We start from the raw sequence: 16629 nt of genomic DNA on the forward strand, positions 1-16629 counted from the left end.
TAATTTTATTTAATTATAAAAATATTTATAAAAATATTTTTCCCGGGATGTTTTTATTTTTAAATATTTATAAAACTTAGCTAAAAAATGTTAAGTAACATCTATATTTTTTTAATATTAAGTTGCTATCAAAATTATTTTTTTTTTTTTGAAATCATGGCTTTTGTAAATCGCATTATCAATTTTATCGCCGATAGCTATATGCAGAGAGGACATGATGGCCAAAACCTGTAATCGCAAAGTGCTGCCGCGCACTACTGCCCTCTGAAAAATTGGATGTGTACACAACAATATCCACCTTTTTGTGGTGCTCCTGATGAAAATAGATAGTTAAAATAAATAAAATCTATTAAATTAATAAAGATTTCAACGATTTCAGCGATTTATTACAAAAAGGTAGATATTGTTGGATAGTGTCCATGTATTGCGCGGCAGCATTTTATGCTTACAGATTTTGGGCCGTCAGCCGTCATGTCCTTTCTCAGGTTTCTCTCTGATTCAATATTCCAAAGAATCCAAAGAATAGTTGTGGTTAATCTTGGATTTAAAATAGTAGAACGCCTAATGTGTACGTATCCGAAGTAACATTTGGGTGTATTCAAAAGCATGATCGCTCATTGAGTTGATTGAAAGTTCAATGAGCTCTTGTATCTGTTTGGTCTATATTTTTAGATCTAACGGAATATGCCAATCAGATGCAAGAGCTCACTGAATTCTTGTTGTGAATGGTTGTAGAATACCTCCAATATGATTGATTTATACATTTAGTTCCAATAAGGAACTAAATGTAAGAGCAAGATCAATCACACTAAAGAATTTTACAGTTGCAAAACAGTTGCAGAATTTTACAGTTGTTTTTTTTTTTGCTGAACGTAACCATTGGATCTCCATTTTGATCTTGGACGGAATGTATTCATATGAGGTCTTCTTTTCAGCTAAAGTTCTTGCATAGTTCATCTTTCTTTCTTTTCTCTTTAGAACAGAAAAAAGAAAAGAAAGAACTATGCAAGAAGTTCAGCTAAAAAGAACGAGTCTATGCTAAATGGAAATTGTCCAAGGGTGCGTTCCAAAACTATATACCCCAAAACTAACCCCAAGTGTTTTTTATTCTTGTTCAACATTCGATGAACATTAGAAGTTTGTTCACGTCGCATACTCCAATATGCTTCTACTTCCTTCAACTGTAGTTTCTACTCACTCAAACGCGTTCGTAGAGTGAGTAGGAGCTATGGTAGAAACATGTTGAAGTATGCGACGCGAACAAACTTAAGGATAAAATAAAATAATACTTGAGTTGACAGAAATCGAGTTTTGGAACGCATTCCAGATTGGTCGGGTCGCGCGTGGATTTAAATTTTAAATCACAAATATCTTTATTTGAAGGTGTAAGGTACCTTCTTTGCAAGTAAATTCCATTTGATCGGGATAGTTTGGAATAAGATTATAGAGTTAAGAATGTATTATATATATATATTGTAACAAAATAAAATACTATAACAAAATTACAGATTCTTCTAAATTTTTTTTGAAAGTAATATAAGTTTGACAAGAGAGAGTTAGAATTTGGAGAAAAATTATTTGAATAAGTAGATATGTTTTTAAAAACATGTTGTTAAAATTAAAAAAAATTTATTTAATCTATAAAATATTGTTAAATAAAGTATTGATCTTGTTGAAATGTTTTATATGTACTGTATATAACATTAATTTTTATATGGAAACTATAATTTTCCAATTCCAATCACTTTTTACAAAGGTTATACGCATCTGACATTAAAAAAAAATTTATAATAACATAATTCTAGATAAACATTTTTTTGGAACGTAACTTATACTCTTTTCAGTTTAATTGCTCAGCCAATATAATTATCTCATATAAAAGTTGTTCTATATTGTAATAATTTATAATAATAACATAAATTTCGCATGTTTTATGGGTCATACATAATTGTGAGTTGCATTAATGGTATCTGGTGTGCCATTATGCAGCGGTCAAATTCTATTGTAATAATTCTATTGTAAGTAATTAATTACTGAATATTGTTTAATCATTTCGTACTCGTAAAACACGAGAATTAGCAAATTATGTATAACAAAGTAATTTTTGCGAAGACATTATAACGCACAGTATTATTCATTAATTCAATTGTCTGCATTTTTTGTTTCTTTCTTCTGTTTTTTTTTCTATGCAATGCATAGAAAACTGGAATACTCCGTACAAAAGAATTGTAGATGATTTTTTAGTCTGGTTAATATTTACATCTCTTAATAAGTTTGAAACGTGAGAAGAGTATCACAATTCAAAGCAAAGTTAATTTATGATACAATTCGCCGAAATTGTATCCTTTCATTCTGTCGCAATTTACTGAATTTGCATTCGTTGTTGCCTAAAAAGGGTAGACTCGTTATGTGAATTCAGGCAGGTATACAGGTCTGTGAATATTATCGAAATATTGTTTTCATTTCGCACCCTATGGATATTCGATAATGCACTTTTCCTCTCTCTCTCTCTCTCTCTCTCTCTCTCTCTCTCTCTCTCTCTCTCTCATAATTGACTTGTCTCTTGATAAATAACCTCGGTTAGTGGTGATCACTGTTCTTGTGGGTATAATGAGAGGATTAAAACAACGTCATCCCTCGTCATTATGTTTAATTATTAACGATGCATGGACACAGAGGCAGAAAGGAAGGAGGGAAGGAAATCATGATACCTCGAGCTGGTGCGATGAGTTTTATTGATCGATCAAACAACCAGATTTCATATTTGCAAGTGTTCACGAATGACGCGAGCGCATGCAAAGTAATGACCACGATTTAAGAGCGCTCGCAATCGTGTAATTAAACTGGATTCAGAGTTTGCAGAAACATTCGATGTTGATCGTGTAACGTGTAAATTCGATAAATATCGGAAATTCGCATACAAATAGGACAATAATTTTGAAACAGTAACTTATGCGTTACGAACATTGAATTTGCGTTTATTGTTTTTCGGATTGGATGTGTTTATTAGATGCAGCATATATTCAATATATTAAGACTTCCCGTTTCAATAGAATTAATCATTATTTTCTAGCTGGACAATTCACGAGACGAAGCGTGAAATGTACGATGACAGCTCATTTACTGAAATTAATTTGGACTACAAAAAAATTATTTTCTTATTGATGTTTAATTTATCTTGTGCTTCGAATTTTTCAGCGATTTCATTTTATTTAAATTTTCGCTCGCTATTTCTGATTAAAGGCGTGGGATCTTTCAGTAATACTAGAAGTAACTGTAAAGACGCGATACCCACGCAAAAATCGATATGCACATCAATTGTTCATTAATAATGCTTGTTTTCTACGAAAATATTAAAATATCCGGAACGCATTTGCGAGTGCAATATTATGTATTAATTTGTATTTGTTGTGAGTGCGCATTATTTCTTTTTATATAAATTCTAAAAATTCTCTGCTTTGGAAATACAAATTTTAAAATCTATTTTAAAAATACAAATTATTATTTATTTTTTATACATAATTTAGGCATTTAGCGAAACGTGAGAACGGATCGATACAAAAGTGACCAGCATCGCGACGTATTCAATAATTAGTGAGTATCCTATAATAACGTAAATTAATATTTATCAGTTTCGCAATATAAATTTTGCGTTCGAACATCGGTGATGTGTTTCACGACAATTATGTCCCATCGAAGTTTCATATATCTCGCCAGTCACGAGCGACGATTATACCTTTTCCGATATTTTATTCCATGAATACATTCTCAATTCTATTTCATAACTCTTTCTCAACTCTATTTCATATAAGATTTATTTTATTAATATTGTAATGTAAGATAATAATTGCTCTGATAAGCACAAAAATGTATTATTATTTTTAGTCAAAGCGTATGAAAGTGCATAAAGGAGCACATAAGTGCAATTGAAACATCATCGTCGCGCGCCTCAGTTCACTTAGCTGGTACATGAAGTTGGCCGCGCAATGTATAAACTCCATCTTCGATTCGCGTCGCGCTATAACAGTTGCAACAAGTCGCGTCGCGATCCGCAGATTATCAAAAGATTGCTCATTTATTATTTCGCGCGATATTTCTTTCCACGTTATTTTTAATCGCGATAAATGCATATTTCATACAATTAATATCAGAGTATCACATATGCCCGCGATTATTATATAGTTGCAGTGATTAGCAATGATCATGCATGATTAACCATTTCGCGAACGCACGTACGAAAATACCGCAAGCAGTGGTAAATATTTTGATGGATTTTGATGTGATTCCTGTGTTGCTGCAATGTCGAAATTCGTATGTGAAAAGTAAGAAACCTGAAGGAAGTTAGAGAGACTCAATTGAAATAATTGCAAGGTAAGTAATTTACGGCTTATTAAAAAGATAATTATTTGTTGCTGTGATTTCTCCATTGCTCATTTATTTCAACAATGTGCAATTTTGTTCATTATTATAATGCAGTTTTATTAAAATTATTATTTTTTTGCAGCCTAAATTTATCATAATTTGAGTTTTATATTTATAGATTTAAAATATTTTTTAATTGTTTGAAACTATATATTTTCTTCTAAATTTTTATAAAATCTAATAAATAAAGATTTAATTTTGTATATACTTTAAGTAAACTTTAAAATAATTAAAATAATTATTTACTAATTAATAAATAAAATAATTAAAAATCTATACAAATGTGATTCTAAATTTATAATTAATAAATTTGGAATTTGTTTGTAATTATAATTTGAATATTATTAATTACCAGTCTGAAGAATTTTAATTATTTTAATTACTTGGAATAAAAGAATCTTTATTTAGCAGATTTTATAAATTTAGAGAAAAATATATAGTTTCAAATAATTATGAAACTTTTTAAAACATTAATTTATTTAAAGCATAAAATTTCGCGATTATTTCTTAAAATATTAATTATTTTGAACGCTACTGCAATTTGAGACACTTTTTATTTTATAGATCAACATTCTTGCATCTGCGGTATCGGTGAGTCAAATATTATTTTTTGTTAACTTACCTATCTTATTCTGTTCAATAATCTCTCAATTCGCTTTTCTCGTCATGATAATGAAATATAAATCATTATATTATGCTTGCATGTAAAATATGGAAAGAAAAAGATCTGTAAAATATCTACATAACATGCAATTAATATATAAATTCCTAATATGCAGTAATTTGTATAAGTTAAATTATCATTATAATTATAATTTTTAAATTATATGTTTCTCAAAAGATTGTTGCTAAACATGAAATACTATCAAATATTAGATCTAAATATTAATTCTAATAGCATATATTAAGTGATAATAAAATATTTAGCACTGATCTATTTTTTCAAAACATTTCACAGTGATTAATAATAAATCGAATGGTATTTCTAAAATATCAATAAAAGTTATAAAGAACATATTTATCCAAGTATTTATCTATTGGGTTGTCCGGAAAGTTTGTGCCGACTAACCTATATAATTTATAATAAATGTATATTAAAATTTAAATCTTCTGTATTTCAATTTTCCTTCAAAGTCGGCACGAACTTTCCGGACAACCCAATAAATAAAATGGATATTTTTTTGGCAAATAAATTAGAAAGCGATAAATTAAAAATTCGTTAGGATATCAGCTTGCTACAAGGGTGCAATTATGATCAGGTGAAAATAATGATAGACGTCGCAATGAAATCGAATAGTAAATCGTTTATTAGTACGAAGGTGTGTGATAGTGTCTCGAGATTGCCACCTAGACATTTCCTGATTAAAAATGCCAGATCGCGGCGGTATGATACCGTGACGTGAACGAGTGTGACAGAGCTTTCTTGTTCCTTAGCTGACATAAGAGATAGGTGTTAGAGCTAGTTACCCTGTTCTGCGAGCTGGTGCTCCGCCTTTTCATCGCCGCCGCCGAGCTTGAGAGCCGATCTTTTGCTAGGATCTTTCTCAAGAATTTTTCTTAAGGATCTTCCTTATCAAAGATCGACACCTCGATTTACTAGATCTGTAATTTTTAGCTGAACTTTTTGCACCGTTTATCTTTTCTCTTTTTCTTCTCTCTAACATGGAGAGAGAAAGAGCAAAGATGAACCGTGCAAGAAGTTCAGCTGAAAAGAACAGATCTACTATGGACGGTGGAACTTATGGGACGCTCAGAGCTATTGATACCGAATACCCGCACATCGATTGGATTACAGTAGTTCGACCGAACTTCACCGAATAGGGTTTCGCGTTGACCAGGTCGTTCGCGCTAACCCTCGACTAGTAATTCGAACTGAATTGTTGGAGAAGTTAAATCGGACCAAACGGAGATTTAATCCGTGTCGAAATGAAATAAAACGAGCGTGTTCAAATAGCACTTTTAATGTTTTCAATACGGTGATTTCTAGCCGCTATTTCCGTGTTGAGTAAATAAATTTGAGATCAAATTATATTACATCCACGTAATATTGCTGAATCCACAGAAGAAAAATTTATAGTAACATTACATCAATATTATAATTTCCTACTCAACAATGTAACTGTTGTGTACAACATGTTATATTATATTTACATTGTTGAATGAGAAATAATATAATGTATGATTATAATATTAATGTAATATTATTGTATTATTAATTTAATATTATTATTAACTTGTGTTCTGTGGATAAGTATTAAATAATTTGAATTTTTTAATTTCTTTAACATAAATGCCACATTTGGTGTATTATTTAGAAAAGAATTAAACAATCGCATTTGTATGTTAGTATGCGCTATTTAAATAATTAAGGAAATCTAATAGAAGCAGAAGGAACAGTTACGAAAGACTCAGATCAAATCTAGGGGCCGTATATTGATTATAGTGTGTCTCTTTCTATCTTTATTATTCATTAGGACGGGAGAGTTTTTCATTTCTTTTCATGAATAGAAAGATTGTGATTAGTTGATTTTCTTATGCTTTAAGTGTTATGCATTATGCAAGAATCTATGCTCCTGCCTTAAAAGTTTTCTACGAATAATAAATCATTATCTAAGCTTAAGTCATAAGCCGTAAGAAATCGATCAATCAGTCAAATGTGAGAAGAATAGTAGACTATAATTAGTTAATTTCATACGACTTAAGACTTCAAATTTAGATAATAGCTTATGATAGAAAGCCTATTAGACATAAGATCATGACTCTTAGCACATCTATACTATAGGATCTCAAGTCTGTCCAAAACTTAACTCGCGAGTTGAACGCTTCTACTTCTCCATCATCTCTTGAGCCACATAGTAAACAAAAAGGATAGGCACTAAACAGATAGTCATTAGATAGAGCTCTAACATCTATTCTTTATATATTCTCTTCTCGCAACGAGATGAAGAAAGGAAAGCGTATAGCTTCTCTTCGCGAGCAAATTTTGGACAATCTACTTTAGATATATTTAGCGCAAAGTACGATTTTGTGTATTTTATCTTCTAAAATTAAAATTGTCTCGACACGAAATAAATCTGAGATGGGATCCAAAAGGCCATTTTGTTACCGCTAAATGTGCGTTTCTAGAACACGTGTCGTCACTTTTGAGCATCCCCCGCGCGACGAAAGGGCGGAACGCCCGTGCGAGCTAACTTTCAAAGAGATGCTACTTGTTACCTCCTGTTGAGGTACTCTAGTGCCTATGTTATTGTGTCCTCTGTTCTGCCTATAGCGCTAAAACCGCCGCTAAGAAACGACGGTATCAAACAGGGGGACAGGGGGAGGGGGACTGCTGAGGAAAAGCGACAGGGGAAAGTGATCCCTCTGTCTCCTCATACAAAACGCAACAATAAATAATAATAATCTCGCGAATCGTATACGCGTTTCGAAAGGTAAGGAAACGTTCTCTATTTCTAACTTTCGTTCGTGCATTCTCTTCTTTATTTCTCTCTTTTCTCCCGACTTTTTCTTCTTTTCCCGTCATCCTTTCTCTCTCTCTCTCTCTCTCTCTCTCTCTCTCTCTCTCTCTCTCTCTCTCTCATTCACGTTTGGAGCTAAAGCTCGCTATCCTCGCGCATAGTACGCAATAACAATAACATCGTGACGGCGAACAAAAGACGACGAATTTTACAAACCAAACATTTCGACGCTAAACGACTCATGCTTGATACCTTCTTTCTTTCTGCAATTAGATGCAAATTTTTATACAAGATTCTGATATTTATAATTCAATATAAAGCGTACGTTATCAATTTATATATTTGTTGAATCTAATTTTGTATGGATAATTAAGAAAATTAATTTTTAATTGAATTATTAATGTTAAATGAATTTTATAGACTTTAGAGAATTTCTCGGAGAATTTAATTCGAGATATTCAATGTCAAATATTTTATAAGCGAATCAAATATTAGATTAAAAACAGTTTATGAACGTATTCTTTCACATCCTTGTTATTATCGACATATACTTTGCGTACATTCGGATCACGCATGGTTCGTTTTGCACTTCGCTCACTCGCCCACTACATTCGATATACAACGATTAATCGAGATCCTCGTAATGGAGATCTTGCGCTTGACCGGGGTTTCCGAATTTCCCCATTAAAAATAAGAACAAGAATAACTTAGATTTCCGTTGTTACGTATTATAAGCTATGCATAAAAGAAGATAAAACAATAACGCAAAACATTCAATTATAACATGAACGCAAAAAGAAACAAAAGCTCGATCCGCCTTTCATTTTCTTTTTCCTATATTTCTATCGATCTTTCTCGATCTTCGAATCGCCTAACATTTTCGCATCGTGCGCACTTTGATTGTATGCAGTGTTTTCTTTTGATCGTGCGTGACTCTCGTCCTGATAAGTACACACTGTACACCTTCATTCTCCTGTTTTCGCTCTTGCGCTCTAGTCAGTCATGCTCTCGCAATTTTTAATATTATTTTATTCGGCTCGAATATACACTTCCTGAGGAACGATGAGAGCTGCCTTAGTCTAATTTAAGAAATCGAGCTAATTAGTTAATCAGAAAGAATTTCGCTCCTGACTCGGATGCGAGCTTTTCTTCGAAGGTGCTCCGAAGAGCGCTACAACGTAATTTGCGAAGTCGCTTCGTTACGATTCGTTAATTCATTAATAAACGAAATAATTAAATAATACTGGTGAGCTGCTCGTAGTTTATCGCAGGAAAGCCAAAGATCGTGTCGGAGAAAGAAATAACTTTCTCTTGTTTCAAATTAAATCAGTACAGAATTATTCGATTATTTCGCACTTTCCCAACTAATTTAGCTTGTTTGCTGAAATCTTTTGTAATTTGTGAAGTCCGAAGGACGCAAGAAAATAATCAACGATAAATTGATGAATCACTTTAATTGTACTGACGAAAGTGAGGAAACGCGGTGCACATTCAACTTACTCAAGAAATAAACGATAAAAATAAAGGACTGAAAAGGATATTTCGATTATTCGAACTATTATTGCTGGTGCTATACTGTATCATCTAGAATCTAGAATAATTTAAGATCGAGAGCACGACTTTTGGGAGCGTTAGATTGGCATAACATTAACAGCAGTGTTGCGCGATCAACCAATTTCCCGAATATAATGCAAACTCGCGCAATATCGCGCATACCGATTTGTTCCGTATAAAAACACAAATTGTTGTTGCGCCGCGTGATTTTCGATTTGCGCGAGTTATCATTAAACGGCATATTTTGATACTCGTAGGGCCGATTTTTAATGTGGAAACATTTTAATATAGAAAATCTAAACTTTCCAATAATACCTTTACTTTATACAAAATTTTTTAACAGCCAGGCTTTAAATATTCATTCTCCTAAATTAATAGCAATGAAAGTATTGGAGAGTTCAAGCTATCGTAAATGTGTTTTAACAAATCGAGTGACCTGGTGCAACAATAATTGCTCCAGTCGCAACATTCTCGTTGGCTCGTGTTTCAAAATAATTTATTTAACAATTTAATGATAAGAAGATAAGCTGGATCATATTTTTATCGGTCCTTAAGATCGTATTAAGTACAGTCTTAAGATGTTATAAGCTAATCACAAAATCATATTAATACACCTTAAGATATTACTTAAGACAGTCTTAAAATACAAACAAACTATAAATAGTCATAAAGTAGAAATACGTTCGATGAATGAGAGCTGAGTTTACATTTTCAATCGTCATTTCAGAAGTCTTAATGTTTGCGGCAATCTTGAATCGGCCCATATTGCTGTCGATCGTGCAAACTACCGTAATCTCGCCGGCTCGTACATATAAAATTATATTTACAACAGAGCGATTATTTCTTTGTGTGTTGAGGTATTCGCGTCTAGGCGCGTCTAAAAAGAGAGCGTGCACTATTTCGAGAAGCGAGAGGGAGGTTTCAGAAAATTCTAAGGGCCTCCTTTAAACACCTATTTCTTGTGATTCATCCCTCTCGCTCCGAAAAGGAAAGATACAATGAATTCTTCTCCTTTTCCTATCTTCGTCGCTATGGTTACGACGTGCGTCTGCCGTTACAAATAATTTAAAAATTATATTCGTATTTATAATCTCTTCTCTCGCACCTCTCTCCCTCTATACATAGCTTTTTTTTATATATATATTAAATTTCAATCTTTTTTTCTCGTTCTTGTACGCGCACGGGAAAAGATTTCGGTAACGTTATGATACAGCTATACTACACACGGGTGGATTACCTCCTCCCGGTTCTCTATGTACACTGCTCGTCGATTACCGTTTACTTTCTTACATGCGGTATGTATATAAGGGATAGCGGTATTTTTACGGTGTACTAACGTGCGCCTGAACATCCTAGCACGAACACTTTTCCTCTCACTCTTTCGCGTCCCGCTCTCGCTTTGGTCTATTTCGCAGTGTACCAAAAGCGTGAACTGTTCTGCACCTCCGGTGGTGTCACTTCGTTCCGACGTAAAAAAAAGAAACGCATCAATATTTCTACATCACAATATTTTTCAATTTATCTAACATGTATGTTTTGTGACTAGATTCACTACAATTCTTGAAAGGCGTTTCGTTTTTTGAGTAAAATTGGAACGACGTAATCCAAAATAATTTTGTATTCGTCAATAATTTAACGGGACGAAGTAACATCCTGCGGAATAAATCAACGTTGGTTTGTTACAATCTGCGAACTCGCGAGTCGTACGACTACCGATCAAAAATTTGTAAATTTGTGTTTGTAAAGGCGCTCGATATAACGGATCCGATCCGCGATAATAATGTACTTAATAATGCACATGGGTAATTTGGGCCATTCGCAGAGTCGCTTCGTTGAATCTTTGTTCACAATAAAGCTAGCATACGCCAAAATGGCGATTTGGAATGGAGCAGCCGCAATTGCGACTCATGAATTTTCTAACACGCGGTCACTGTTACATTATTGATAACAGTGAGACTTCATTAGTGTGATTATGGTGCCTCGCCTTCGACTTCTATTTTCGAAGTACGACATTCGTGATCTAGAAAGCGTTATTGCCGGATTGGGAAAGAAGATTTTTGCAATCATCAGGAATCTTTGATTTCAGAAGGAATGATATGAGAAGTATCACGAACGAAAATTCGCGGCTTCATTGGAAAGCTTTTTCAGAGCAAGAAAAGGTAGAAAAGATTCTCTCCTCGGAAATAAAATTTACTCCCTTCTTATCGACTTTTATAGTTCTACATTTCCGCAGTGGGATTACAAAAATAAAAAGGCTCGCGCGCGCACCCAAAAATTTCCAGTCGTGGAAGCGCGAATGTATGTATATATGCATTTAGCGGCAGTGTAGCGATGATATTAGTGATACGTTTGGCATCTACGATCTCCGAAATCGTATTGTTGGAACCTAATTAAAATAATCTGCTTTATTTCGTGTATATCTCGCGTCATTTTATTATCTGTGCAGAAGTAAACAATAGTAGAAAGAGAATTTATATTTAAAAATAAAATTGAATTTTTTTATTTTATTTTACTTGGCTGAACTAATAATACTCTGCTTCGATAGTTGCAAAATGTTTTATTATATCGAAATCATGCAACACTTTTTGCAAATTTAAAATGCTTAGGAATGTATTTATTATAATCTAAAATCTTGTTTACATTAGTTTATATTATATAATAGTTCAGCATATAAACAATATGGTACATTGTCTAAATAAGTTGTTTCTATCTTTTTTAAATAATTTCATAATTTTTTTGAGAATAATAAAGAACAGCATAATGTTTTTGTCATAATTTAACTGGCGATTAAATTTCAACATATATCGTTTTGTTTTTGTTTACAAATGATTTGAGAATTCAGCGTTTATTGTGCATTTATTATTAGAAGACTATTATCAGCATGCACGAGACTCTTTCGTTGGTACGAAAAGTGATTATTATCGGACTAGATAACCGCGTGATACTATCTAATGTTCCTTACCATATATGTGCGATCGGATCCGTTTCTCCGAGGGCGAGACAAAAATTACACGTCGTATCAAAGTTTGTACGAAACTTGCTGGTCGGCTGCACATGTCCGACCGTTTAGGATAGGATTGGCAGTGGATCGGTTAATCTGAAGGAAAAAAAACGTCGTAATTCCGTAATCGATACCCGCTTATTTCGTAATTTGCGCCATTCATTTTAAATAACCTCGTTATTTGATTTAAAAATATCGCATTCTTGATGTTTTAGATTTCGGATTTAGCGATGTCAGTTTTAAATCAAATTTCATCTTGTAATAGACAGATTTGCAAATTTTTATTACGACTTTGCGAATTTCGACTTTGAACATTTCACACATCACTCTACAAAATGTGAATTGCTTGAAAGAACAATGGGACTGATCGCCTAGATAATTTTAACACTGTTTCTTCGTAACTTCTCGCGATTGGTAGTCGCACGATTTGCAGGCGACGATATCACTATAAGAACAAAGTCCGCTCGTTCCGCGGTTAACGCTCTTTTTCTATGTATATAAATTACAAAGGATTGGACTAAAAAGGTAAAAGTAATCATTAGCGTCCTTTGGTACCAGCCTGAGTCTCATTGGATTACAAATAAATTTGTTAGATAGTCTTGCGTGTCAGCTACATGTATAAATCACTAAGAGATCACTATGTTTCTCTGGTCAAGTCCGAATTGTCACTTGCTCGCGTGTCTCCTCGTCGCTTCGACGATCAAACCGTTCAACATTATCGTCGCAACTTGATACGCCGAAGTGATAAGAATACCTTTATTGACTCTTAACTGTGGACGTCGAAATATCAAAATACAGCAGTTCAGCAGCCGAATCGGCGTCAGCCGTTTCCTCCGTTAACGAATGTGCATATAGATGTCATTCTATCGCGACAATAATATGACAGAAACGAGGTCTCATCCTGTCTTTCTGTCTCTCTTTTTTTTCTCTCAGCGAGAGCACATTTTTAAGAGAGCCCTCAGCCACGTCGCGATCGGTCCTCCATTAGGACACGATGTAGTCCGCAGAATGATGCGAGTGATGGGAATTTCGTTGCTTATCCCTGCGATGATTCGTCCGGGAATTGCTGCCGCGAGTGCCGCTAGTGCCAGTGGTACCAGTGGTACCAGACGTGTGATGACTGTAACCGCTGTCACTACCGAAACTGCTGTCAGGTTGGCCCTGATACAATCGACCGGCATTGGTTACTTGATCGCACGCCGAATCCCGGGTTGAGTTCGTGTAATACACTGGCTGACTGTACTTATCGTCGCCAAACAGCCGATCGGTTGGCTGCGAGTACGTGTCTGAGTACTCGCCGCCAACTTGAGTGTAGAGCGGCGTCGTGACATCGGACTGGCCTTGCAAACCATAATAATCGCCGCTATATTGTTGCTGCGACGACAGGTACTTGTACTTGTCGTTGCCGGATTTGCCGTTGCGCGAACGCTCCTTGTTGCTCCTGTTCTGACTGGAGTAACGATGCAGGGGACCCAGCACCGGCACGCTCTCGTAAGGATTCTCCTCGAGTCGCGGAGCCTGTGCAGCCGGCAAGGGTGGCACGAAGTACGGTAACCTGTGCGCCACTGACGGGACGGACTGCTGGCGCTGAGTGCTGCCGTTGCCTGTTCGCGTACCGGCCACGCCTGAAACCAGAAACTTAAATCAGTAGGAATTCGGAGAGCATTTACATATCTAGAATACTATAACAAAGTTGAAAAGTTAACGCAGAGTTGGGAAATCGAGATAGGAAATCAAAATAGGAAATTGAGATAGGAATTGAAGATAGAAAAATGAGAATAAAGACGAGAGATTATTTTGATATAAAAGAGTGCATTACATTTGAAAAGTTTTGATTCGAGTTTATCAAATTTGACTCAATTTCATTAAGTAAGTAAAGAGAAGAAGAATCTATACGTATATTGAGACAGGTTTCAAGGAATTCAGAACCTAAAAACGTTATATTGCTCGATTCCGTAAAGAAGCTATGCACTCTAGGTAAACATTAAAATAGCAAACAGTTCTTCGAAAAGCAGGTAGAAAAAACGTTGCCGGAGAGTCCAAGAAATAAGGAAAAAGAGCACCAACGAGTCAAGAGGCCGATGTGTCGCCGTGTCAATAACGTAAGAATAGTAAACAATTACGTAGCGGATAAGCAAACATCATTGTTAGTTTAGAGATATTGGTTTAACGCGCACTACAACTATGAAAAACCTTTTGAGCAGAATTAATTTTTTCGAAAAATATCTTCATAGTCTATCTTTCTCTATCATCCTTTTTATATATGTTTACACAACTATCTTTTCATATTTCTATCAAAATATCGTTGTTAGAGATCTTATAATAGTTTAACGGAAATGCGCCAAAAGTTACATGATCGTGATATTTGGCTGATTGGCTGGGATGAAAAATCGTATTCTATCCTTGTTACGTGTAATAAATGACAGAGATAGAATGACGCAGTAACATTGACTACACTACAAATCCAAGAGTGTAAAAATAACTCCAATACATGTGTGTAAATAGTTTCCCGTATAAAAATAACATATTATATATAAATATGGATTTATACATTTAAATGTCTATAGTATCTATTATTTTTACACGGAAAAGTAAATTACACATATATATATATATTGATTTTTTACACATTGGAATTGGCATATTATATTATATTATCTTTATCGTTAGATATAAAACTTACCATTAGATATAAAATAATTAGATATAAAATAAGTAAAATAAAATGATCATAGGATTATGGTTCATCTTCATATCTATTATATTATGGATGCATTCGGAGAGACGCTATTAGCGTTACTTATTGTCTTTCTATCCTTTTAATAAACGATGAAGATAGAATAAAGCGCATGAATAGCGCTAATAACGTCTCCCCGAACGCACCCTATACAGAGTCTCTTACAATTCAATAGACTTACCTGCGACGCTAGGATAGAGTTGAAGCAACGCGTCCAGTAGCATACCCTCGTGGAATTCGCCCATGTCGTGGTTCTTGTCTCGTCTGCGTCGATCGAGGCTCCTGGGGCTGCGGCCGCGTCGTTCGCGCGGTAGCCTACCACCAGCCGGGCATGTACCCCAGGTAGGGCCGTTACTCGAAGTGAGCATCCTCGCTTCCGATGGCTCACCCACCGACAGCTCGTCCTCGGCAAATTCATCCTCGCTCGCTGGTTTGGACGCGCTGGATGTACGGTGATGGTGACGATGATGATGATGATGATGATGTAGACGATTGCGAGCATTCAACTCACTCTCCTCGTCCGTCTCCGGATGGTCCCCTGCAGAATTGAAATTAAAGGGCTTAACATAACGGTATCATGATTATAAGGATAAGAGCAGGATTTCACTCTTAGCGAGATGGAATGTTGATTAATCGCGTATAAAGTCTGTCTGAGATATTCAGAGAAGGTTAATTGGACGCAAGAAAACGAGAGTATTCCTTGGTAAACGCGCGGTAGAAATTAATCAGATGGATAATTAGCTTCTGGGAAGGTAAATTATTTAGAAAGATATGTTTAAGAGAAGGTTGCGAAATATAGATTTGTATTTATAGTCACACTTCTGTTGAGAAACTCAGGTGAAATGAGTTCGAAACATGATATGAATTAATAGGATTAATTTGAGGAACTCTGTAGTTGTGGAACTCTGTCTTCGTGTAAATTTTATTTCTTGCGATTTAATAATTGTTTCTTATAAAGATTATATTATTGTGGTCTTAATAATTTTTAAATCGTATGTCATTTGATTAATAATATCGTCATAACTCCGAGTAATTACATTCATCGATCGATCCTATGTTATTGATTTTTGCAGCTCAAATAATTTATACTCAACTTTCTTGTGCCTATAAATATTGTACGTAAGCTACATTAATTATTTTGATGTTATTAGGTTCTAATATAAATTTTAACTGTTATACACAATTTTATATTTAATCTTTTTTTAAAATAAAAAATTAATAGTTGATTAACTTCAAAACATTGTCAATATTGATTAGTGATATAATAGTGCTATCGATACGTAAATTTACAAGAAAATAAGTACACAAGTTTTTCATACTTTTAACGACAAAATATTTATAATCTACACTTTGATAAACACAAACAACTTAATTATTAACTTAAAAAGAAAGAAAGAATATAAGCATACTATCAATCTTGAAATTATATAGAATATATAATCTAATTATAATATATA

At 34.2% G+C, this 16629-nt stretch overlaps 1 protein-coding gene across 1 annotated transcript in view; it reads right to left on the reverse strand.

Moving 5' to 3' along the window:
- Positions 1–13419: 13419 nt before the first annotated feature.
- The window catches only part of LOC108686492, an 86476-nt gene continuing 83266 nt past the window's right edge, over positions 13420–16629 (reverse strand). The window contains exons 6-7 of the mRNA XM_018191830.1: positions 15354–15710; positions 13420–14060 (exon numbers count right to left, since the gene is read on the reverse strand). Coding sequence (XP_018047319.1) covers positions 13420–14060; positions 15354–15710 — 998 coding nt within the window. The remainder of the gene's footprint in view (positions 14061–15353; positions 15711–16629) is intronic.

Source organism: Atta colombica, unplaced genomic scaffold, assembly GCF_001594045.1.
Source record: "Atta colombica isolate Treedump-2 unplaced genomic scaffold, Acol1.0 scaffold187, whole genome shotgun sequence".
In the NCBI taxonomy this organism is placed as follows: Eukaryota; Metazoa; Arthropoda; class Insecta; order Hymenoptera; family Formicidae; genus Atta; species Atta colombica.